A 25938-nucleotide genomic window follows, 5' to 3' on the forward strand; every position below is an offset into this window, starting at 1 on the left:
CTTAGAAAATGCCCCAAATGTCCTATATTTGTGATCTCTCTGACTGTCATAATGTATGTTTAATCGAAGGAAGACAAAACAAAATGTAACTAATAAGGGCTTTGCTAATTTTATGAATAACGGGACAGTTACAGGTACTCTGGTCGACGGCCCGTTAACCCTTTCAAAGGCGAGAGTAAAATGTATACAGTGTGTGATTCCAATACGGTCAATAAATCAAACCAGACATAGAATTTACCCGTGTAATCATGAATTAAGAAGTTTTTTTAAGCTACACTTAATTATGAGTTATGACCCCGTGGCCCGTAATAAATTGTTGAAAATTTACCGATCGGCACTGTACTCTACTTCTTAGGTCCTATGCTAACCATGGGATAAGTGGCGTACTCGAAGAGGCCTATGCTCAGCAGTGGACGATAAAAGGCTGATATGTGCCATTTTCAACCAAAAGGGTACTTATTGTCGCTTGTCAGTAAGGCGCTATTTCCATATAGCTTCAATCAGAAATCAACTTTATCGACAAGCGACAATGTGGTACCTTTTGGTTGAAAACGTCACATATGATGATGATGCTAACCACTGTTTAAAGGTTTGCCGGTATTGAATTTACACACTATTTATGGGCTTGTATACTAATGATGTTGACGTGTGCGTAACATTGATGAATATGAAAAATTACGGTCAAAAGGTTAACATTCGTTGCGGCAGCCGTATTAGAAATACTGTAATCCTCTAATGTGCGGCATATGCCGTGACAAACTTGTAATTGTATCATATTGTTAGCTGTAAGTTAAAAAGTGATAAGCGACTGGTCAGTCTTCATTTGGGATTATGAAATTATTTTTAAATGTATCTATGTAATAGCTTTAACCTATATAAATAAGATTTGAACTATAAATGTTTAATATATTTTGTTGTAAGTGTATAAGAATATACGATATAATAAAACAGTGATTAAAAGTCATTATTTATTCCCATTAGTTGTGAAGTAACCAACAAATGTACGAGGAGCAATTAACATTCACTACTGTAATCTTCTAAGCATATTTTTACGCGCTTGAGCGCATTATAATCACTTTATAATTTCTAAAGTCCAAGACAATTGTATTCTATAATTATTAAAATAAAAAATTAAAATGTACATTCAATACACACTTGCCTTAGCTTTTACAATAGACCAAAGTATTCTAGCTACACAGACAGTAAAAGTTAGATCACAATCAATACAAGCCTTATTAAAAAAGTATTTACAGGACATCTAGAACTTAGTGATAAAATATGATAGAGATATCTTTATTATTATATGGTAATAACTAAAACAATATTTTTTCAAAGGCGCCAATCATTTATTACGTAAGACAATATAGAAGGGGAGGGAGGGGGTTTTAATACTTCGTACGTAAGATTACAAAATGCGTTTTTATTTTATTTCTATGAAATTATGAGTATTATGACGTTTTAAATAATACTTCGACGCTCTATGCTATCAAACACGGTGCAGTTAGCTTAAACGGGCTCCAGTATCTTTGTAGGTACAAATAAACATTCCAAAAATGATTATTTTGAAAAATAAACTAAAACCAAACGTCTATTAATTTTTTGCTTTAAATTGCTGTTCTTATTTTTTCTTACATAGGGGAGGGAGGGGGTCAAAAACTGGCAAAAATCGTGTTACGTAATAAATTAATGGCGTCAAATAAGATGAATACGTATGCAACTAAATAGTGACATAATCAAAATAAAATAACATTCCGCAACTTAAAAAAAAACACTGACTGTGTACTTAATTTTTTATAAAAGCATCCTTATACTTATCACTATCATAATATTCGAAACACTTTTACCTGGAGAACCCAGCAAATCGTCAATAGTTTCCCGACGGGTCTGTGATACCGCCAAAATTTTAGGACAATTGTCGATAAACGTACTTTTAAATATTTCAGTATTATGAAACAATGGCAAGCGGAAATTTTGACAGTTTTAAAAATTCCTTTATTTAGACCGATGTATGTGTTACGAATCAAAGCACCAAATTAAATCAAATAATCAAGAGATTACGTAAAATCATACAATCAAAATAGCTTTCAAACTAAAGTACATCGTCAGGGTGCAATCTTAACACGCTAGCAGTAATCAGGGCAGCACTTCATGAGACGAGATCACGATTCACCCGTAGGTTCATTTATCGACAAATGTTATACTGCCTAGTGAAAACGTTACTAAATCGCGACCAATGTATTTAGTGCTCTCGTAGGTATCAAAGAGTCAAGGTGCGTTTCTTATTTGTATTTTCCAGAAAAGTATTTTCTGTGTTTATTCCAACTCGATGATGTCGTCAATGTCATCTATGTCGAAATCCTTGAGTGTCATGGCTGTAACAAAAAGATTACATTTTAATTCGTGCAAAAATAAAATTGAACTTACCATAAACCTAAAATAAACCTCGATTCTGCGTACATGGTACGAGTCTCTTGCCTCAAACATACGATTATCGTACAAACAACGAGAATTAAATTATTATAGGTATACGATACGAGTAATACACTTGTACGATATAATCACAAGCGATAGTTATCCTACGACGCTGGCATACGATTTCTTGGCCAGCGGCGGTAGCACGGTCGCATTTTTATCGCTTGTCACCATGCCTGTCACGTTCTAACAAGTATGTTAGTGTTAAAGTGACAGGCATAGTGACAGGCGATAAAAATGGAACCATGCTGCGCCCGCTGACTTTTTGTTTGTGTATGATAAGGATTCTAAACGAATAGTTAATCATCTACTTGCATATTTTTTTTCGAGAACTATTGTTTCTGTATAGAACAGCACGCCCAAGGTTTGAACCCACGAGATTTTGAACCACCACACATAAAAGGTTAAAACGTGTACGTGTAAAAGGGCCTTATAAGTATACATGTACTCACGTTCAGTCTTTTTCCTCTTGGGCGCCTCTGGCTCCTGTTTGATGGCGGGCCGCTTCTTGTCGACGCGGCCCTTGACCGTGGCCGGCGCCAGCGTCTCCATGTTCGTCACGCGCACCGAGCTCTTGCTGCTAAAAGTTATATATTTTAACACTAAACAGTTTAAACAAGAAATTCGTGCATTTTCGAACTAAGCCAGGTTAGTATCTGGTATATAAAAACAAGGTGGTTGTAATACAGAATGTTTTTTTAAACCTTATTAGGTGAATTTTTAGGTAATACTGAACAACTTTTACAAAAAAATTGGCTATATGGGAGAGCCAAAAACGTATTCGCGATTTTGGGGTTGGTCCCATAGTCAAAGTTGCTCAGTATGGCCTAGGAAAATTTGACTAATTCTTTGGCCACATACTCGACGAGTGGCATGGGAAGTAGGCAGAGACGTAGTGTGGCCGCGCTACTCTTCATCGGCCGCCATACTGCCCTGCATACTTCCCTCCCTACTTCTCATACCACTCGTCGAGTGTGTGGCCGGGGTATAAGGGTTGAAAACGCCCATAACGCAACTTCAGAACCTACCACATTATAGGCAGAATAAATGACTAAAGGTTTAGGGGCAAGGAACCCCTAAAATAAAATTCTTCCGTGCTTAAGTGCAGCGTGTAAAACATACTGCTAGTTTAATATGCTTGGATCTACAGTTTTGCTCATGGTTATGGCACTATGTCAGTAAATTAATTATTTGAAGATGTTCATAAAAAAAACTACACTTGTTATATAAACAACAGCCGAGGTGTAAGGTTACATACAATAACTTCAATTTGGTTTTTAAAATAATGTCAAGAAAATATGTATCGGTCATTCGCCGAATGACCAAGTCTGTGCGACTTGGACAGATTTTCTTTGCACAGGTTTTTTTACGTTAATAATATATGTTATAAGGTTAATTTTATGTTTCTGAAAGCTACAACTACAAGTAAAATGAAAGAAGTACTTACGAGCTAGACGGCGCTGGTCCTACGGCAATCTTGTTCTTAGTAGTCAATATGATGTTCTTAGACGTCCCGACCACTGTTTCAATCTTCTTGCTCGGTTTAATGGTCACCAAGCTCTTGTCACTGACTTTATCAGGTTTGCTCTGTGTCGCAGGCGCGGCAACCACGTCCGTTAAATCGACGGAGTCGAACACTGCGCTCGAGCTCTTAGTGGTTATGGCCTTTTTCGGTTTCTCGGCTGGTTTCTTAGGCATTTCCTTAGCCTTTAGATCTTTTAACGCACTTAATCTTTCGAGTAAACTGGGTAGTTTCTCGGGAGGTTTCTTAGTCGTGTTTACTTTGGAAGGTGTAGCCTGGGGGGTCGGTTTGGAAGAGCTCGCTTTGGTGGTGCTCGGGGAGAAGTCGGCGGAGGTCTGGCCGCCGAGGATGCTCTGGTAGCGGTCGGCCGGGATCTGCACCACGTCCCTGAGGATGGACAGCGGGTCCGCGTCGACGGGGCTGGCGGAGCGGGAGCTGGAGCTGCTGCCGCTGTCCAGACGGACGGGCTTCTCCATCGGTTTAGGAGCCGGTTTCGGGGCGACTTTCTCAGCCGGTTTGGGAGCGGGTTTCGCCGCCGGTTTAGGCGTGACTCGTTCCGTCGGTTTCGGAGCCACTTTTGGCTCCGTCGGTTTGGGAGAGGCCTTCTGCGACGCCGGTTTAAGACCGATCTTCGGCTTCGCCGATTTCGGTCCCGCGGCGGGCGCGACCGTTTCGCCAGCGGGTTTACCCGGGGCGGGCCAGGCGCCCCTGCCGATCGAGACGGGAGCGGAGTCGACCTTGCTCAGCACCTCGACCATCCCGGTCTTGCCGATGCGGATGATGTCGCCCGGCTTGCAGACGGTGGCGGTCGCGGGCTTCGGGGCGAGCCTCGATTGGTGGCGCGGCGCGGGCGGCGCCGGGGCGGTGGCGGGGGCGGGGGCGGGGGGCGCGTCGTGCGGGTTGCCGTCGCCGATGTAGTAGTCCACGTCGAGCACGGGGTCTACGCGCGCCGGCCGCAGCGGGGTCTCCCGCGGCATCTGCAGCTCGAGGCGGGCGCCGGTGGCGGCCGTGAGCGTGACGGGCACGGGGGCGGGGGCGGGGGCGGGCGCGGCGTCCTCGTCGTCGCTGTCGAGGCAGATGGTGCCGCCGGGTGCCGGCGCCGGGTCGGCGCGGCCGGCCGGCCGAACGGGCAAGCCGGGCTTGGCCCTGTTCCCGAGGACCTTGATCCTGGTCGTGCCGGCCGGCGCCTGTGGTGCCTGTGGCGCCGGCGCGATGGGCACTTTAATGTTGGTGAGGAGTCGCTCGTCTTGCATGAGCCGCTGGCCGCCGGCGACGGCGCTGTTGAGCAGCACGGGGGCGGGGCGGGGCGCGCGGCGGGGAGCCAGCGGGGGCGGTGCGGCGGGGGGAGGGGGAGGGGGGTCGGCGATCACGTGCACGTCGTCGTCGTCGGGCAGAATGCACTCCTCGACCACCGCGCCAGAGTTGTTGGTGTTTTTTATTCTGAATAATAAATACATACTATGAGGTTGTTATTCAAAACGGGACCGGTCGGTGATAATGTTAACCATATGTATGACCCAGTAGCGCCACCTGTCGGATAAATATTATGTGCTGAGTACCTTTGCATCATAGAGTAACTGAGACTAGAGCGTTACTGTCATAGTAAATTTTGTAACCCCAGTAAATTCACTGCCATCTGTCGACACACTTTAAAACTAAAAATGAAGATTTATAAAAATACGATAGAATGTATTTAAATATAGATAAATGATTTTTTTATTTCCATTAATTATTTTTATGATTTTGACCCATGTTCTTTCACTGATATGCGTTAAAATTGTTAAATAACAAACGAAACCGTCAACGCCATCTATACGACTGTAGGCCAAAACTAGTAGCGCCCTCTGAACGAGAATCAAATTTTCTTGATTTTCGAGGCACGTTTTTTCCTTAGACTGTATCCATCTATTACGGAGTTATATCTATCTTTGCTCTGCATTAAGCATTTAGCAATTTTGAACCCATTTGTCCCTTGAAACAGTTACCCCATCAAAGTATCGCTTACGAGCGCAAACCTTTGAATGCTTCAGAAAGATTGATTTTTAGTTAAACAAAATTCGATTTCCGAGGATCCCCAGAAAAAATTTTATGCTTTGAAAGTGTTTAAAAAAAAAACGTTCATGCTACACGTGTCGTGTGAGCCAAAATTATATTTCTCCCTGCTGTGAGATTGCATTTGTTAGCAATCAGAACTTGATTTCCGTTAATTTACACAAAGGCTTACAGTCTACATTGTTTGAATTCTTGAACAAATAAAAAAAAAATACTCACAGCCCCACAGGTACGACGACCGGCGCCGCGATGACCGGCGTGACGGGCGTCAACTTCACGCGCCCCAGGTTAGCTATCTTCGGCTTCCTCTCCTTAGGCATCAACTCCGAAGTGACCTTCGGCTTGAGTAGGCCTCGCTTGGCCTCGGGCGTGGCCGTGGCATTGCTGAGCATTTTCTCGGTTTCTGAGAGCGTTTTCTGGTCCTGTTTGTTGGTCTTGGCGTCGGCGGTGGGACCGTTGGTGTGGAGTTTTTTGAGGATGTCGATGCCTAGGACCTAGTGAGAACATTAATGTTAATGAAATGCTCTTTAGGCACGAGATAATATTGGGACAGAGATAAAACTGAGCCTTACAATATTATAATATATATAATACACACATTACATATATTTTCTTAGTGCATAAAAAATAAATGTAGAGCCATACTTGCGTAAATACTACGCATAATACGTAATACTGCGAACTGAATATGCACCATAAGTTAAAGTAACTTTCAAATTATTTTCATGAAGACAGCTTGAAGTTATTTCTACGTTCTTGATTAAATTTATTGAAGTAATGTTGCGTCTTATATAAAATTTTAGCATAAAAACTTTCGATGTATGGGTAAGGCCAAATAATTAGTAATGTTAGTATTGACCTGGACAGCGATGTCGTAGATGGGTCCGCCGTGGATGGGCGTGCCGGTGGCCTCGGTCTCGCGCAGCGCCTTGCTGGTGCTGTACCGCGCCGCCAGCGTGGCCGCGTCCTCGTCCAGCATGGGGTTCCCGGCCAAGTATGTGTGCGCCACTATCTTTATGAAGTTCTCGTTCGTGAGCAGCGACGGGTGAAGCGGGTACTTCTCTTCTTCGCCCTTCTTTGCTGAAGACTCCTGTTTGACTGTCACGGGCGGTGGTCGAACTTCAGGCACGATTTCATCGTCGCTTAGTAATATACTGTCTTCCACATTTGTGGATTTGTTAATGGTCTGCGCCAGCTTCTGAGGCGTCTCGACCGGTAGGGTTTCCACCGGTGGAGTTTCGGCCGGCTGCTTTTTACTCTTCGGACCCGGCTTGTATTTTCCTTTTCTTTCTGTCTTCTCGGGCTCCGGGTTTCGAGTCGGAGCGACGATGAAATCGTCGTCGTTGCGCCAGTCGTCGTCGTTGAGATCTATAACTACGTCGTCCGCTATGGCGTCGAATTTCTTCTGCGCGGACACGGCCGCTCGCCTTTTTCTTTTTACGTTGGCGTCCGGTTTGGAGGTCAGATCGCCAGTGATGGTTTCCGCGTCTTCTTGTTCGAGTGGTTGATTGCTAGGTATCGTTTGTTGTATATCGGTGAGGGACGGAGGGGTCTGTACGGCGGTGAAGGCCGGACGAGTCGATATGTCGGTGAGGGCCGGCATGGGCGGGGCTGCGACGGGAGAGTTCTTCCGCAGCAGTATTTGCGCGATGGCCGCGGCGGCGTCGTCCCCGGGCGGTAGTTGGCTCAGATCCCCGCTCGCGACGACCTGCTGGACAGTCGATATAAGTTTGGACAGATCCCGCGGCGTTCTCCTATTGTTGAAATCGTGACTGACTAGAATCTGTGAGATCTGGGCAACGATGTCGGTTTCCTGCCACCTGTCGACGAAGTAGTCCGGCTGACTGCTGGTGGACGGCTGGGGTGTGGTTTGGATCGGAATGCGACAGTTGATAATCTTTTTCCTCCCTCGCTTCGTTTTAGGCTCAGTAGGCGTGTAGTCCGCATCGGCCTGCGGTTCCGGTTTGATCTCGTACAGCGTCGGCTTAATATCCGGAACCGGAACCAGGGGAAAGCTTCTTTTAGTTCCTTTTTTGGGTACTTTACCCTGCGGCATCTCTGCGAGAAAACAATACAATTAAATATTATGAGAAATTCTCATCTACGATCCCCTAAAAAGTCTTCCCATTAAAATATAGTTTTATTCTTGAAATGGTCGAGAGTATATGACATTATTGGTGACCCCCGCAAGTAGTAGTGGAACAGCTAAAAGTGAATCAGATCGTCGGGCGTGTCGAGCCTTGTGTGACAGTGTGTGTATAGGTATACTGACGGTTGTGCTGCGTCTCCTGCTGGAACTGGTCCCAGGCGGCGGCGCGCTCGTGCTCGGACAGCGCGGCCTCGGAGCCGCGCAGCAGCGAGTCGTGCTCGTGCACGGCGTGCAGCGCGGCGTCGCGCGCCACGCGCAGCAGCACCACGTCGTGCACGCCCACTGCTACACCGCCGGCCACGCTCGTGCCCGTCTCGTCGAACCTGATACGACATCATCAAACATCTAATTACTAGGCTAGATACGATTTATTCATTCATTTTTGTTGCAACGGCCAGTTCCGACCGGTTGCATCAGTCCTATATACTAACACCTAGAGACATTTTTAAGTCATTAATACTGGTTGAGACGGTCCGCCCGCACCCAAAAGTATCCACCCGGTGACACGTGACGACAGTCAAGGTCAGCGACTGCGAGTAACCGACGCGACGGAGCATACCGCCTCAGAAAATTACTGTCAAACCTTCCTAAATTGGCGAAAGAAGTCCTAGAGGAAATTAAAGTTCAATGTGCTGAACCGAGAGAGAAAAGGCTGATAAGAGAAGATCGCCAGCATTGGGGTAGTGTAGTAGCAAACGCAAGGTGATTGTCTCAAACGTTCACCTGTATAACTCAGTTAGCTCGGCCATGTTGTAGTGTCGGTCGATCTGTTGCTCGTCCACCACGCGACATGACACGGCCTGTTTCGTCACGGCTCGTTCGTAGATCTTCTGCTCCATAGTGCCCTGCGAAAAACGTAGCTTAAGTCCCCGATACTAATATTCATTAACTTCTTTCTTGGTTTTTAGAACGTCTTATCTCAGTGTGCGATAAGAATTGTAAGACTAAGCTATATGTCTGGATTGCTAATGAGAACATTTTCAAACGTTGAACGTTCGAGTTGATAAACAAAAACAAGTAACTTTTAACTGAATATCAAAAAAACGATTTTAACTGAATGCTCCCTCACAAACCCCGCGTCAAGTGGGCAGCGCGGCGCACACCCTCCCGCTTCCTCAGTCCTGGAATCCAGCGTCTTCTGCCCGAAGAGGCACACTCGGAAGATGCTCTGTATGCCATGTGCCGGGTTCCATGACGTGTCCAATATGATGACGCGGCTGGAGCTGGACAGACCCCCTATTACAAATATTCAACTCACCAACGCAACCAGTCGGTAAATGTAGCAGTCCTTCTTCTGCCCGAAGCGGTACACTCGGAAGATGCTCTGTATGTCGTGGGCTGGATTCCAAGAGGTGTCCAATATGATGACGCGGTTAGCGGCCGTCATGTTCAGACCCAGGGAACCGGCACGGGTTGAGATTAGGAACAATCTGGAATAAAAGAACTAGTTAATAAGAAGCAATTTCAAGTGAAACATATTGTCCCGAAACTGCCGTATTTAGAGTTTGCCGAAAACCAGGCGAAGTGAAGGAGAAAAAGTCGGAAAATGGACCCTGGGCCACAGAATATATAATAGTACTAGGTACAGAAGATTCAATCCCTAACAAAACGCGATTACTACGCGTAAGGCGGCGCAAGCGCGTGCTGGCGTACGTTCCATAGCGGTATGCGGCAATTACTATGGCAAAACCTCAAAATTGAGGCGGCCGCAGGTACTTGTAGCGATGCGACGCGCCTGTCTGGGCTCCGAAGAGGCGGACGCAACTGGGGTAAGAACTAAGATAAGACAGATAATTCATTACATATGTCACCACGATAAAATGTGTGTTCACGACGACAAGACGGCGGCGGCGTTTTTAGATCCGAGTTTTATTGTTCGATTCGGCACAGAAGTCAGAAACGCACGACCGCTAAATCCAAAGATATTTTGCACACGGTGGTAGGCGATTAAATCCTAATGAACCTGATTGGGCGTGACAAAGTCCTTTGGCACCCTATGCTTCGACGTGAGGTAGACGGGACTCGTACAGTCGCCATCAGATATATCGGAGCGGCCAAGGTATTCACAAATATCTGAACACGCACTTTACCGCCTTGACAATAGCGGCGTGTTCAGATATTTGTGAGCACCTTCGCCGCTCCGATATATCTGATGGCGACTGTACAGTCTGGCAAAAAAGAGTAGAAATTAAAAAGTGGCAACACTGTAGTGTCGTCCCTTTCAAATCAATCTAAGAAAAACGGGACGAAACTACCACTTTTTAATTTCTACTCTTTTTTTCCAGACTGTACACAAAAGTTGATAAATAAAGATAATTGTACAAACTCCTCACTTGGTCTTGTAGTTGTGCTCGGCGTTGAACTCGCGACACCACTTCTGGCGCACCTCGGGCGGCACGGAGCCGTCGAGCCGGTAGTAATCCTGCCCGAGGCTCCAGTTGTTGATCTTCTTCAGGAAGTACTCCAGCGAGTCCATGGTGATCAGCGACGTGGAGAATATTAAACTGTTGAAAAAGAAAAAAATAGTAAGACATACATAATACTTAGGTTTGGCAGTATTTCTTTGTATTGTGGAAAAGTATTTAAATCAATCAAATGTCTTCGAAGAATTCGGTGTACAGTTGAAAGATTGACAGAATTCTATCGTATATAAAATTTGTACACGACTTTATGCTTAACGTGTTTGCGCCGCGACAGCACGAGATAGGACTACCCGTCATTTTGTAACTGTATTAACTAGAAAGGGACGGGTAGTCTCACGGGCGTGATACTGACGCGACGCAATAGTGCTAACCCTACTGGATGTCATACACTTACACTTTGTCGTCCAACGCAACGGCTTCCTCCAGGATCCTGAAGACGGTTATGAACTTGTTGGAGCTCTCGAGTCGGTCCAACATGTCGCCGCCCTCGAGATACTGGAACCACCACACGTCGGTGTTGGTTGGCTTGATGTCTTCGCTGGCGGTCAGGTCTTCGCGCGCCAGGTCGTCTTCTAACTTCTCGGCTATCAAGAAAAACATCGTCGTCATAAAGCATACAGAACAATTTAAATAATTTTCTCAACTTATCTTCTAATATGGGATCAAATCGCAAAAAAATAGTATTTTGTAGCACAGAAGATACAAAACATTGAAATGTATTGGGAACGGAGACTCTTTTGTACACTTATTCAACAAGCTTATTTTTAGGTACAGAAGGTTCACTGTAGCGACGCGACGAATACGCGGAGTGAGTCACGCCTGGCGATAGTTGGACAATTTTTTTTTTTTTGCAAAGGGTTTCCAGTCTCAGCGTGTGCCGGGCCGAGATGACCGGCGCTGGTTTTCAGACCGGTCCCAGGCTAGGACGGTCGGAGGGTAGCATAATTATTAACTATATCAATTACAATGATTTTTCTTACCTTTAACTTTAATCTTCTCGTCCCTTGCTTTCATATTGAAATTATGCAGCACCTGAGGATGCGACCATATCTTCTGCAAAGTATGGAAGTCCTTCAAAATACTCTGCTTATTCTTGTTCGCGTACACATTGAGGTAATGCTTGTACAAGTCACACTGGCATTTCGTTAGAGATATGAATACTGTGTATTCGTGTTTCTTTGGCAGATAAGGGTATAGTACCGAGGCCTCCTGCCTTTGGAGGCAGCCTTCTAAGACTTTGTGCAAGATGTGAGTACGGGCCTTCATTAGCTTAATGTCTTCAACTACGGAATCTCGGTGCTGACCGTTCATTATGGGGTTTTCAAATCTGAAAATGATACAACAATATAGGACAACAAAATTTTTGTGTAACGTTTTACCTTTTCAATTGGGAACAAACCAAATAATTTCATTGATTTTTTTTTCTGTTTCTTAAGTAGTCACAGTCTCACAGTATTACATATAAATTATAAACTAAAACACATATCAACTACTAAACAAAAGCCTCCAGTGGCCTCGGCTACAAAAATATCTTTCAGTTTATAATTCCGTTTCATCATGATGCAAGCTTCAAAGCGACACAATGGTGTCAAGTTGTAAACAACTATTTACCGATTTACCTATTAGAATACTCCGAGTATGTCCCAAGCAGATTCGGCTTGACAAAGTTCACCATGCAATAATACTCTCTCAAATTATTCTGCATCGGCGTTCCCGTCAGAACAATTCTTCTGCGAGTGGCAACCCTGCTCATAGCCACCGCTAGTACCGAGCAATCGTTCTTCAACAAGTGTCCCTCATCGCACACTATTATGTCCGGGCCGGGGTCGAGTAGGGCTGTGCGTATCTTGTCTATGATAGTTTGTCTGACGTCATCTAGTTCGGCGTCCAGGGTTGTCAGACTCCGGAATAGTTCGTATCCAATGATGAAAATACCGCCTCCGTTGTACCAGTCCTCTAATTGGTACGCTCGCTCGTAGGTTTTTTTTAGCTTTGATAGTTCAAAAACCTGTGAATTATGAATTAATTTTAATATAATAAAAGATAACATTCGTTATCTCGTAGTGAATAAAGTTGTGAAGGAGTAAATGGTGGTCGAAATAAAATGACATTTAAAGATACCTCCTGAACATAAGGTCAGGTGGGTTAAGACACACATAGTTTTTGGCTCAGGGCAAAAGAAACCGTATGAGGAAAGTCCTTCTACGAAGTATTTTTAAGTTAATTTTATTTATGCATCAGTTTTATTTTTAGTATTATCATTTAATTTAGTTTTCAACACCTTTCTTGACCTTTAGTTTCTCTTACCTCACCTAACCCCTTATTGAATAATGAAGGCCGAAGGCGACGTAGATGGATTCAATCAAGAAAGATCTTGAGTGCAATGTGAAGGCGACACGTCAAACCGGGCCAAGTGGAAGAAGAGAGATATGTTAATATTGATATTAATATTACCTGTAGCTTCCGTTTCATTTTATTTGGCTTGAAAAAATAAACGTACATTTATTAAAATTATTCTATTAAATGGTTAAAACGCTCTAAATCCTTCAATTAACCGGTATTCTATCATACTTAAACATATGTACAATAGTGCAAATTATTATCGCCTCAAATTTGGCAGCTGAAGTAGAAGGCGCTGTATAGGCGTAACTAGGTAGTCTCGTGCTAACGTTTGACAATCCAGTCCAGTCTACTTCCGCTAGGTTTCAAATTCACGGCTAGGGTCAATTTTTGAGGAGGGTGTGATTTCGACATTTGTATGGCAATTTTTTATTTTTGGAAAATCAGATTTATAATCATCGTTTTAGGAAGGGTTTTTAACAACAAAAATATACTGTACGAGGCTCCACTACTTTTATAGTATATGGACGTTTAAATATCGACATTTGTATGGCACTATTCAACCATGTGTAAGGTGCTTTTGACATTTAAATTGTATTTACTCGTAAAAGTTACATATTTTAAGGAATCTTTATTTTATAATACAAGAAATACAAAAAATTTGAAACTAAAACCCGTTCTGAGCCATGCCGGGTCCAAAGGTCCCAATCACACTAGCAGCGTTACCCCGCTGTATAGCGATGGAGACCTGTTGGACAAGCCATGACTCAGAACCAGGGACCGGCCCGCTATCCCTTATCGTGGTTTTATAAGGGTATTTCATAAGGCTTAACTCACCATACCCTTTGCCAGGCGAAACCCTTTGTTTTGCTTTTAAAAACCCTTATATAAAACTACCACATTTGAGTAATCGGTAGCCCAAATACCCTTACAAAACCCTTATCATCCGCTCACCAACACCTTGCATATTGCTTATAAGGGTTAGCCTTATAAAGGGCTTGCCTTTTAGCATATAAGCGTGCTAATTTAAGTCATCTACCTTGTTCATAAAGCACACATTACTTCGAATCCGAGCGATCGTCGGCGGCGACGGCGGCGTTCTTTGACTAGGCACGTATTTTCTTTCCTTTTCATACACTACCGTAGATATATACTAATCCTGTCTCGTTCACGCAAAGGGAAACCTTTATAAAAAGCGCTTAAAGATAAGGGTAACCCTTATTAAGAGCTAGCCTTATTTTTGGTTAGCTTTTCGGTAAGGGTTAGTCAAAGGTAAGGGTATGAATGGGCTTGCAGTTCAAAAGGGAAAGTCTTTCAATGTGTTAGCCGCGTTCAAGTGTCGCCCATTGAAAGGGTTTTATCGCGGAAAGGGTTGTCCGGTCCCTGCTCAGAACGGGGGTCACTCCCTTTCTCTCCTCATTTAAATGGCATATTTTCGACATTCTATGGCAGTATCAAAATTGTTATGGCACTATTTCGGCACTATTGTTATCGACATTTGTATACCACATTCGACATTCGTATAGGCAAAGTAGCCATACAAATTTTGCAATACAAATGTCAGAAAAAAAAAAGTTTTTTGGCCATCTTTCGTACATTATGTACCCGACCCCGATTCACGTATTTATTAATCACAATATTCTTACACCATATTGCCAACTGTTATTTTATGTCAACTGTATATCAATAAATAAGAGCCCATACAAATGTCGTAGCGACCCTACAAAAATACGTCGTTCAAGAAAATTAACTGTTCTTCGATCACAAATGCCGTCATTGCGTCCACTACCGTTGGGAGATCGAAGCCTAAGTAATGTACTATTGTATTGTTTTTTTTTCTTATTAATGTTTCTTTTCGTTAATTAAAATGTAATGGTAGATCAATAGACAAACCAGACTTAGGACGATATCCTTGAGTCATAACAAAAACAGTGCCGCATGACACATTTGGTAATACTTTACCTACATCCAAACTTATGATTTTTTTGCCAGGCCAAACCGCACGTGGGACACGCGAAATAACGGCAGATTTCGCCGTTTTTAGGGTTTGAAAATCGATTTTAACACAAACATTACATACTTAAGGAACATTAGTATATTTTTTATTGGTCTATAACGTATATAATGAAAATATACCCATAGAAATACTGTTCGTTCAATTTATTTGGAATTATGGATTTGGGATGTCAAAAAATGCTCATTTGAAAGTTAACCCGCTACAAAATTTTGGCACTTCTTTACGCGTCTTTGTATTTCGTTGTTTATGGTTTTACCTTTATTTCATCCGTAACGGGTCCGATCCACTTGTGTATTTCGTCAACCCAGTTCAACACCGTCGACAGCGGGCAACAGACTAGGATACGTCGCATGCCCACGCCCGGATGCGTTAATACCTGCGAGAATAAAACAAACGAGTTATATCATCTAACATTAGGAATATGTCATTCGTAACAAGAGGTGCCAATTTGTTGTTTGTCAATAGCCAGGTCCACACAGAGCGAGCATAGAATACGCGCGAGGCAATTTCCTCGCGCACAAAACGGCCAGTGTAGACGTGCCTCGGCCGAGGCGGCGCGCGCGAGCACGTCTAAAAATGTCGATACAACACGCGCTATGCGTATGCTCGCTCTGTGTGGACCCGGCTAATAACAATTAGCTTAAGAATACAATTAGATAGTTAAAGGCTCTTTCGTAGAATGACCCTTAAAGAGAATTATTATTTTCCATAAAGTAGACGTCTTCGGGTCATTTTGCGTCTTTATTAGCAATTATAAGTCGCACTCATTGACATCACCTGTTCTTTCGAAACAGACACTAACAAGGTCATAAACAACAAATTACTCACTGTGTGTAAAAGGGCTAGGACTTGTAAGGTCTTCCCGAGTCCCATGCAGTGGGCCAATATGCAGCCACCGCCTGGATGGCCTGACTGGACGCGCTCTACGCTTTCGAAACAGGCATCCCACATGAATTTGACACCTTCGTACTGAAAATTAAAGACAGTTTTAGAAGTCGCGGCTCCATTACGTCTCGGCTACGAACTGCACGCTCCGAGCGTGCACGCTTGGTGCTGATGCCGACGGCAATTCATTGGTAAAAAGTAAAAACAAATGTACGACGGTCGGCGTCACTGTCGAACTTGCACGCTCGGAGCGTACGTTCCGTGGCCCTTGAGTTCGACCAATGCCAAAATGTACGTCCCTCAGCTGAAGGTTTTATTGTCGTATCTAAATGTGTTGATTAGTTGGTTTGTAATCCTGATACGACTAGTATGAAATCATCCGGATCTTGATCCAGATCCGACAGATCTTCCGCAGAACTTGTTGCTGAATTACAAGGTCTAAGAGGCTATTTCCTGTAGAATTTATAAATTGTATTACATGTGGAGATCCTTCCTAATAAACTAAATTTGAAACAGACTACCACTTGTATTATGACTTGTAAAATGGTACGCGACAGACCCGAGAATACAAAAAGAATATTTTCACTTCTCATGCTCGTAAAGTTCGACTTTAAGTCGTGCGTAGACGACATATTAAAGTTGCTTATTATGTTCTAGAGCATAAAGTAAAATCATCTATTACGACTCTTATTGACTTAGCAATAAAGTCCAAAATCTGCCATATAAATTGCCAGCCCTGCCGGCGCGCCCCCGACACAACCGAGTACAATTTACTTTAGTCTTGAATAAATACGGTAAAATAACCTAAAATATTGGATATTTTTGTACTCACACTCGAAGTGAAAAGCAGAGTGTATAACTCAGGCATAAATGTCCATTTTTATCCTCGACTATATTGGTCCTCGCTGCGCTCGAACCAATAAATTGCCTGAGATAAAAATGAATCGCTTTATGCCCTTGTTGTACAGTCAGCTGCAGAGAAAAGGTACCCCACGTCCATACTAATTTACAGAACTCTGTATGCAGGGGGGGTGCCGTTTCTCTACTTTACATAACTTACCTGATGCGCTTTCATAACTTTGGTAAAGAACGGATGCACGGTGACCGCAGGCTGGCCTACATTGAAGTCATACTCCAAGCAGACCTCGTCATTAGTCACTATGACATTTACACCCTCTTCGCAGCCTAATATTTCTTCCTGCAAATCGTAATCAACGTATGGTTTAACGTATTCTACAATTTAACCGTTAATATTTATTATTATTATTATTTATTTGATACACTAGCACTAGCAGCTCTTGGAGCTGATGCGTGTATATCGCGCGCGCGCGCGCGTGCGTGTGCGTGTGTGTGTGTGTGCAATTGAATGAAAAGTTCAAGTTGAGTGAATGGGGTTAGCAACTGTCAAAGGTTTGCAGAGATGGCGCCATCATAGCTTGCCCCTTTTTCTATGAAATGGGTAATAGAAACGCGTTTCGTATGTCTTTCGCTTTCCAAATGACCAGGGTGCCTAGCCAAGATGCCAACCGTTTACGCTCCGTAGCAAACGAAACGTAATCGTCTCTGTCGCACTAATATGGAAGAGTGATAGAGAGAGATTACGCTATTGTTCGCTTCGGAACGAACGACTGGAATCTTGGCTAGGCACTCGGGTTTAGTACCTACAGTTTTCGTTAAAACCAAATCTGTAGCTGGCCACTGAAATGGGTAATAGAAACGCGTTCCGTATGTGTTTTGCTTTCCAGATGAACAGAGTACCTAGCCAAGACTATAGGTACCTAAACCTGGGTGCCTAGCCATGATGCCAGTCGTTCGTTCCGTAGCGAATGATAGGGTAATCCCTCTCTATCACTCTTACATATTAATGCGACAGAGACAGTTGCGTTTCGTTCGCTACGGAGCGTAAACGGTTGGCATCTTGGCTGGACACCCTGGCCATCTGGAAAGGGAAAGACATACGGAACGCGATTCTACTACCCATTCAAAGGCCAGCTACAGATTTGGTTTTAATGTAGACTATAGGTACTTAAACGGTTCGCATCTTGGCTAGGCACCCTGGTCATCTAGAAAGCGAAAGACACTAGGAACGCGTTTCTACGACCCATTTTAGAGGCCATGCAGTACAGCTACAGATTTGGTTTTAATGTAAATTATATTTTAGGTACCTAAACGGTTGGCATCTTGGCTAGGCACCTTGGTCATCTGGAAAGGGAAAGACATACGGACCCCGTTTCTACTACCCATTCAGAGACCAGCTACAGATTTGGTTTTAATGTAAACTATAGGTACCTAAACGGTTGGCATCTTGGCTAGGCACCCTGGTCATCTAGAAAGCGAAAGACACAAGGAACGCGTTTCTACGACCCATTTTAGAGGCCAGCTACAGATTTGGTTTTAATGTAAATTATTTTCTAGGTACCTAAACGGTTGGCATCTTGGCTAGGCACCTTGGTCATCTGGAAAGGGAAATACATACGGAACCCGTTTCTACTACCCATTCAGAGGCCAGCTACAGATTTGGTTTTAATGTAAACTACCTAGTCGGCTCATAAGTTCTGTCATATACATAGTATCAAATAAAATCAAAAGTTTAAGTTTATTCCGTATAATTTGTACAGCGTTTGAAAGCTTATAAACTAGAGAATCTAAATGTATAACATTTATTCAAAATGACCGCCATAATTATCTACACAGGCTTGAAGTCTTCGTGGCCAGTCGTCAATGGATTCACGCACCACTTTCATGTCGATATTGGCCACTGCCGTAGCAAGAGATTTTTTCAGCGAGTCTAGATTTGCATGAGGTTTTGAGCACACCTTTTCCTCTAAATACTGCCATATTTTATAGTCTAAAGGATTAAGATCTGGGCTAGAGGAGGGCCAATCTTCATGCCGTATAAAGTCGATTTTATTGGAGGCGAGCCAGGCTTGTGTAGACTTTGCCTTATGGGCTGGAGCAGAGTCCTGCTGGAAAACCCAATGTTGGTTTAGAAACATCGTATGGGATAGTGGTTTCACAATATTAGTCAACACCGTGTCTTGGTACACTTTGGCACTAGTTTTTACTCCTTTCTCACAAAAATGCATACTAGTGACGCCCGCATAAGAAACTCCCAGCCAAACCATCACAGATGAAGGGTGATGACCTCTTTGAATACGGGGAATGCTATTAGACGCTTCTTTACTATTGCGAGCGTACACTCTATCATTTTGTTTATTACAGTTTTCTTCTATGTCAAAAATTTTCTCGTCCGAAAACAGTATACAACGGTGCTTATTTTTAGCGTACTTCTTCAATAAAGCTTTAGATCTTTTAAGCCTTAAAGCTTTAAGCCGACCATTGAGAAGATGGCCAGTTTTTCGTTTATAAGCACGAAGTCTCAGGTCTTGATTAAGCACTCTTTTCACCGTGTTTTTGCTCAAACCCATCTGGAGGGCCATAACTTTTTGTTTCCTAGCGGGATTTCTGGCAATGCGTGCCCTAATTGCTTGTACAACCGCTGGAGTCCTAGCTGTACGCGGACGACCGCTTCTTTTCTTGTCATTTAAACTAGAGACCTCACTGTATCTTTCTATGGTACGATACACAAATCTTAGAGAGAATTTTAAATTTTCAAGTAGCTTAAAAATTTTAGTCGGCGAGTGACCACAACGATATAGTGCAATTATTGCGGTACGGCTATCTTTAAGCGTCCACTCCATGTTGAAGAAAACAGAAAATTGCAAAATTATACTACTCAAATATTTAATAAAGATTCGAAATTCAAATGCAGAACGGTTTTTTTTTTAGGAGTTCCAAATTTAAATTTTAAAGGCCAGTGACAGAACTTATGAGCCGACTAGGTATAGGTACCTAAACGGTTGGGGTCTTGGCTAGGCACCCTGGTCATCTAGAAAGCGAAAGACACAAGGAACGCGTTTCTACGACCCATTTTAGAGGCCAGCTACAGATTTGGTTTTAATGTAAATTATTTTCTAGGTACCTAAACGGTTGGCATCTTGGCTAGGCACCTCGGTCATCTGGAAAGGGAAATACATACGGAACCCGTTTCTACTACCCATTCAGAGGCCAGCTACAGATTTGGTTTTAATGTAAACTATAGGTACCTAAACGGTTGGCATCTTGGCTAGGCACCCTGAACAGACCCGATCACCTAGGCGAAAAAATTTAATATTTGTGCTATAAAATGTACCTATGATCACCTAAGGATCAATATTTTCTAATCGCAGTATACACCACTTCTCGGAACTAGCTCGCTGGTTACGAACGCAACGAACGCCTGACGATTGAGCGTGAGTTTTTACTTAAATAAAAAGTGTCGACGATCGGACACAGCAACACACAACATAAAAGTTCATACAGTACGTAATCATATTAAGTAGAATCCCTAAATAACAAAATTTAAAAACATCTACAATCAAAAATAACAGAAAAAAGAAATACTTTGGTAGGCAACACAAAGCATCCAACGGTAGCGAACATAGATTCTTAAACATGCTCAATTAAAACATTTTAGCGTCAAATATTGTTTAACCAAAGGGAAATCGGTAAAGGTCCAAGAAAAATGGTAGGACAAAACTGATTTCATGACTGCTGTAAAACAAATTTAGTCGTGATCTGTAAACTACCTACCTACCTATAGTAAACTAGTTTATAACTCACCAGTTGTTTCTGTTTCATGCTGAGTCTTCGCTTTCTCTCAAATTCCTCCATATTAGCTATCACAGTACTCCGGGCCAAGGATTTCTTATCAATGACCTAAAAATAAAATCGAAAAATAATTGAACTGGAAATAACTGGAAATTAATAGTTTGTCTCATAGAGGGTATAAACCCGTGAATTACAGATGTCCGGGCTGCTATCCGAAAGAAGGCGTTAAAATTACAGAGTTGACAGACCAATAACAATAACAAACAAATTAACAAATTGTTGTGTGTGTTGTAGGTGGTAGGTAGGGTCGCCTAAAACAAAACTGAATTTATGACTTAGCTTAGCCGATTACGCACGCAGACCAGTCAATCATCGCTCAGCCTCAGTTGTGTATGTGTGCGTATCATGCGTAAACACGAGGAAATTTGCGTGTTACAGTGTTAAGTTTTGTCTTAGCGACCTACCTCTGTCTATCTATTAACTCTATCAACAAAGAAGATTATAGGAGATTGTGGGTGCCTCAGAATAATAACTAACGCATAGAAGCCGGGCAAAAATGCTTCGGAAACATGTATACCCGTCCCTAACTTCCTTACGAATTAGGTAATGTGTCAAAAAGAGATGTATATATGTTTGTTATTTCTCATTTGGGTAGGGTGTCACAAGTTTGATAATTTGCTAGGGATGTAACTGTGTAGAATTTTTATATCGATAAATTATGCATAAGTTTATGTGGCGTGTAAAAATATAATCACGAAATTGGCAAATTGATAAGTCTGGCTAATGAAAGTTGAACCTGAAAAAACGCGGCAATTTCAAAAAAATCTGTAGCAGGCGGCTCGTTGAATACAAGGATTGCATAACTTTTATACTTTTTATAATTTTCATATTCTAGAAATCATAAAAAGTATAAAAAATATGCAATCCTTGTAATAAAAGAGCAGTCTGACATGAGGATTTATGCATGTACCTAATATAGCTTTTATCTCATTTGCAGTCTACGTCGTTTTATCGAAAAACATTTTTGAAAATAAGTCACAAAAAATATAATATACGATCATTTACACACAACTCATAAGCAAAGAGCAAATTCAAATGGATGAATTTGAATGGGTTGCTTTCATAAGTAAAATATTGCTATATTTATAAAAAAAAACATTTTTCAATAAAAAGACACGTGCAATTGACCTTTTTTTCTAATGCTAAAAAAATAAGTATAGTTTCTACTTATGTACCAAATAGGAAATGAAAGAAAACGTTCGTGTAATATATTTTTTTTATTTAATAATAGGGAATATTACGCGAAACTCGGCGTAGGTGGCGCCACTACCACAATCTGAGGGTCTATCGCGAAACAAGAAAATCGAACTTTCGTTATCTAACATCTCTGTCACTCTTGCGTATTTGAGCGATAAAGAGGCAGATAACGAAATTTCGGATTCCTGTTTCCCTGTAGGTCCTCTGAAAACTTGTCAAAAACCTGTTAAAGTTCCAGTATGTATAAATTACTCTACGGTTTACTAAAAAGGGTGCTGCACTCTGGTGGCAGAACATTGCAGTAATACCCCCTATTCCTCGTCCTTTGGAAATCTGAAATAAAAAGTTGAGTTTTGTCAGATAGGTAAACCAACAATATTAATAAAAGGAACATTCATCAATGATCATTAATGTCTTTTTAGTATTATACTACAGTCTGGCAAACACAATCTTACAGTAAGTAAGAACAAAGAAAATTATACTCATCAATTAAAATGAGACAGTCCGGGGCGAAACTATAAGAAAGCTGTAAATGTCGATAGGTTAGGATCTGAGGTCGATAAATACACAGTACATCACTATGCCAAAAATATAACCTTTCATAGTTAGCAGAAAAATTCGGAAATATATGCAAAAATCTATACAGACTTGAATAATAATTACATAAACAAGATATCGATTTCAATGTTTAGGTCAGGTCCTATAACTAGGTATTTGACAACATTAAAAATATATAACGAATTGCTGTCATCCTGAAAGATAATAAACTAATAAAGTATATTTTACTATATTTGAATGTAAATTATGTTTAGTTTTTGGAATATAAACGAAAGAAAATTTAGTATTTTTTGAAATTTCATCAGGGACGTGAACGCCCTGTGATTGGTCAACGCTCGGATGACGTCACACGCGCGTAAACATTCTTGATTGCCTTGAGTGTTTTAACTGTTTTATTTGTATTTAGCTAATTTTAGTTATTGTTCCACAGTTTTCTGATATATTCCGATTTATCCGTATGTAGATATATATATATATATATATATATATATATATATATATATATTTATTTATTTATTATATTTAGCACAATATTCATAAGAATCTCAAAATGGAGCCGAAATATGTGAAAGCTGATAGCGGCAACCTACCAGACATAGACGCATCAATGGTTGCACTTTTCTTTAAAGATAATCCAGATTACTATGCTGCGGAACTTAGAAATGTAAAAACAGCTATGTGAGTATACGTAGAAATTGTTTATTTACGAAAATTTCGATTTCGATGATGCGAATACGACGACGATATATATATAGAATACGATGACGAGAATAGTATCTCCATACTGCAGTTTAGTTTGAAAGAAAAAGTATGCTACTAACTACCTACTAATGCTGAAAGAGCTATGTTATGAGGTTATGTAGTAATACATTAAATACCTAATAATATCTTGTTTCGTTAAATACAACAAAATCCGCTGCTTTAACTACCATATTTATTTACAGTTAAATAGTACTTACATCGAAGTGGTCTTCACACATAAAAACATTTGTATGCGCTAAAATGCTCTTTGGGTCTCTTCGCGCTAGTTTTAACCACATTTTTCTTTTTTTTGGATTCGTTGGAACGGAATCAAACAATTTATCTGGATTTTTTATAGTCGTACTTGAACATTGCGGCACTATACACCATTTATATACCATTTTACAGTGAAATAATCAATTAAATGCACATAAAGCATAAGATTTACTAAGGTCATTGACTGAGTTTACTCGCGTGTGACGTCACACGTGTCACGTGATTAGCCCCTTTGCAAAAACAGCGTTTAAGGCGCGTTCAAAATAAATAAACTTTAACATTGATTTTTTATATTTAATACAGGAAATTTTACGGAAATATCAATGTAGTGTAATTATTAAGTTATAAACAATCAATTAAAACCATTTTCAAAAATTAGTCAAATAGCCTATTTCTTCAAAATTGAACAAAACTCACCGATTAAAGGTTACCGGTTCGTGCGTATTTTCTTTTCTTCCTGTATGCGATTTACAGCCCTCGATCACAAAAGACATTATCACATAGGGAACTTCAATGCATTAAAAATAAAAACTCAGCACGTTTTCCAACAATCTTTCAGGAATAGCAACAATATAATTAAAATTAAGCAAGATGACCGCTGAAATTTCGCGAAATATTTCAACTTAAATAATACGACTGTCAAGTTGTTACAGTTGACACCTACCTGTCAAATAACGAACATATATTTTATTTGGCTGAATTATATTAGAACCAATTAGAACCATTTGACATTTTCCTCAGTTCATCTTATGACAATACTGAACGAAAGAACTTGCGGATTGTTGTCTCACTCACTCATAGACAAAAAGTAATAGCGTGTTGTGAATACGATACCTTTTACCAAGCTTTTATTTTTGCCCGGCTTCTATGCTTTAGTTATTATTCTGAGGTGGGTGCTAACAATGTTTCGGAATATTATTAGATTTAGATATTTATTCTCATAATATAAAATTACAATATAAATTATCTTAGACTAATCTACACGAATTTATATTATGATCGTCAGTACGTACAATTTACATTATTAAATTAAATATGATTAATTATTTATAACATACCTTTCTAATATTACGCCGTCCCTTGAAATATGCTGCGGAGTTTCCTTTTGGACCATGCGGTCCTGCTTCTCCGAGTAGCTCATACGACAGCACTCTGGAATAGTCGGAGAGATATGGGTTATGTTGTATTCAGACAGCTTGGAGACAAATAGAACAAACATTGGAAAATATTGTCCTAAAGTAGTTCAAAATTACATACTAGTTACAACAATTTTTTTGCTTAGGTTGTTTTATGCTTTTTTGGCATTTTTTGTCAAATGTATAGAAAAGGAGTTAAACCATGAAAACAAGAGTAAGTTATAATATAACTTACCTCATCTGCTTTTGCCTTTCCAACATCTTCTTTCTAGAACGTCTGGATCGACCACGAGTTTTATGATTCAAAATTAAAGGTTTGTCGCTTGTGTTCCGTCGCTCTATGAACTCACTCACGAGTTTAGCCCGCTTAGCATCGTCTTCCCTACAAAAACAAAGAAACAAATTGAATGAAACACTTGCGAAATATTTAATAATTACAATATTTACCATGAAGTAAACAAACTTACATTGCAGTCTCTTGTTTTTTCCCCATTCTTTTTAGAAGTTTTTCTTTAGTATTAACCCATTGTTTTTCTTCTTCTGATGAGGAATCATCGGACTTTATTCGATCTCCCTTACCACCACTCTTTGTACCACTTCTCTGAAAAGCAAAAGCAATAAAAAATAAAAAATAAAAAAAACAATAGATATGCCAGCATAGTTAAGGGTGGTATTCCATCTATTCCATTTCTTTGTCCAATGTGTATTACGTCTCACATTTTGCTTAATGAGAGTTTTTGAGAGAGAAATTGGACAGGTGAAAAATCCCCTAAGTTTACCTGTACATACCGGTTTATTCCTTGTAACAGGACCTTTAGCAGGTGTTTTCGCATTTTCGTTATCTAAAACTACTGGTGCATGTAAAAGTGTCAATTCTTTGTTCATCATCTTGTCTGCAGTAAGCATTAACAAATCTGGATGTTCCTGTTTTACATCAACTGTTTTAGATTTCGGCCCAGGCCTCTTCTTTTTATAAGTGATATCACCATCAACTTCTTTCTTGATTTTTCTGTGAGATAGTGGTGTGTCGTCCTCATCATCATCATCCATGAGCAAATTTTTCGCCATATTGTTTTCCGTAGCATCTGGACCCTATAATAAAACAGTTCATTAGTACTTAATATAAAACGAAAGTGTTAATACTTGTATAGCTATGTTATATGTATAAATGTTACTAGCAAACTTTCGTCAAAAATGCTTACTGGTGTTGTAAAATCGTCCTCGTAGTTATCACCTTCATCTTCAGAAGGTAATAATTCATTGTAATGGCCTGCATCTGTGTCTGCAGGACTTTCCGGTCGTTCATTATCATCTTGAGAAGACTTTTCCTGCTCTTCACCTGCCACTTTTTCTTTACGACCTCTAGGTTTCTTTACACTAGATAAAGATAACCTATTCAAAGACTGAAGGTTTGTCAATCTGAAACAAAGTTTAATGAAAGCTGACTGTTCAAAACCAAT

The 25938-nt window shown here is 41.1% G+C and overlaps 1 protein-coding gene across 3 annotated transcripts in view; it reads right to left on the minus strand.

Annotated features, from left to right (window-relative positions):
- Window positions 1–954: 954 nt before the first annotated feature.
- Window positions 955–25938, minus strand: part of LOC134749536 (uncharacterized) — a 31225-nt gene continuing 6241 nt past the window's right edge. The window contains exons 2-23 of one of the 3 annotated variants that reach the window (XM_063684504.1): window positions 25681–25897; window positions 25268–25570; window positions 24946–25079; window positions 24714–24860; window positions 24401–24494; window positions 20523–20618; window positions 16921–17058; window positions 15804–15944; window positions 15232–15351; window positions 13073–13099; window positions 12238–12626; window positions 11599–11945; window positions 11013–11202; window positions 10529–10699; window positions 9454–9625; window positions 8919–9040; window positions 8319–8518; window positions 6906–8104; window positions 6266–6540; window positions 3920–5434; window positions 2925–3049; window positions 955–2372 (exon numbers count right to left, since the gene is read on the minus strand). In XM_063684504.1, the coding sequence (XP_063540574.1) occupies window positions 2314–2372; window positions 2925–3049; window positions 3920–5434; window positions 6266–6540; window positions 6906–8104; window positions 8319–8518; window positions 8919–9040; window positions 9454–9625; window positions 10529–10699; window positions 11013–11202; window positions 11599–11945; window positions 12238–12626; window positions 13073–13099; window positions 15232–15351; window positions 15804–15944; window positions 16921–17058; window positions 20523–20618; window positions 24401–24494; window positions 24714–24860; window positions 24946–25079; window positions 25268–25570; window positions 25681–25897 (6181 nt within the window). In that variant the 3' untranslated portion in view covers window positions 955–2313. Of the gene's footprint in view, window positions 2373–2924; window positions 3053–3919; window positions 5435–6265; window positions 6541–6905; window positions 8105–8318; window positions 8519–8918; window positions 9041–9453; window positions 9626–10528; window positions 10700–11012; window positions 11203–11598; window positions 11946–12237; window positions 12627–13072; window positions 13100–15231; window positions 15352–15803; window positions 15945–16920; window positions 17059–20522; window positions 20619–24400; window positions 24495–24713; window positions 24861–24945; window positions 25080–25267; window positions 25571–25680; window positions 25898–25938 lie in introns of all 3 variants that reach the window. The other 2 variants (XM_063684503.1, XM_063684505.1) reach the window with 2 other exon arrangements.

Source organism: Cydia strobilella, chromosome 18 (assembly GCF_947568885.1).
Source record: "Cydia strobilella chromosome 18, ilCydStro3.1, whole genome shotgun sequence".
Taxonomy (NCBI): Eukaryota; Metazoa; Arthropoda; class Insecta; order Lepidoptera; family Tortricidae; genus Cydia; species Cydia strobilella.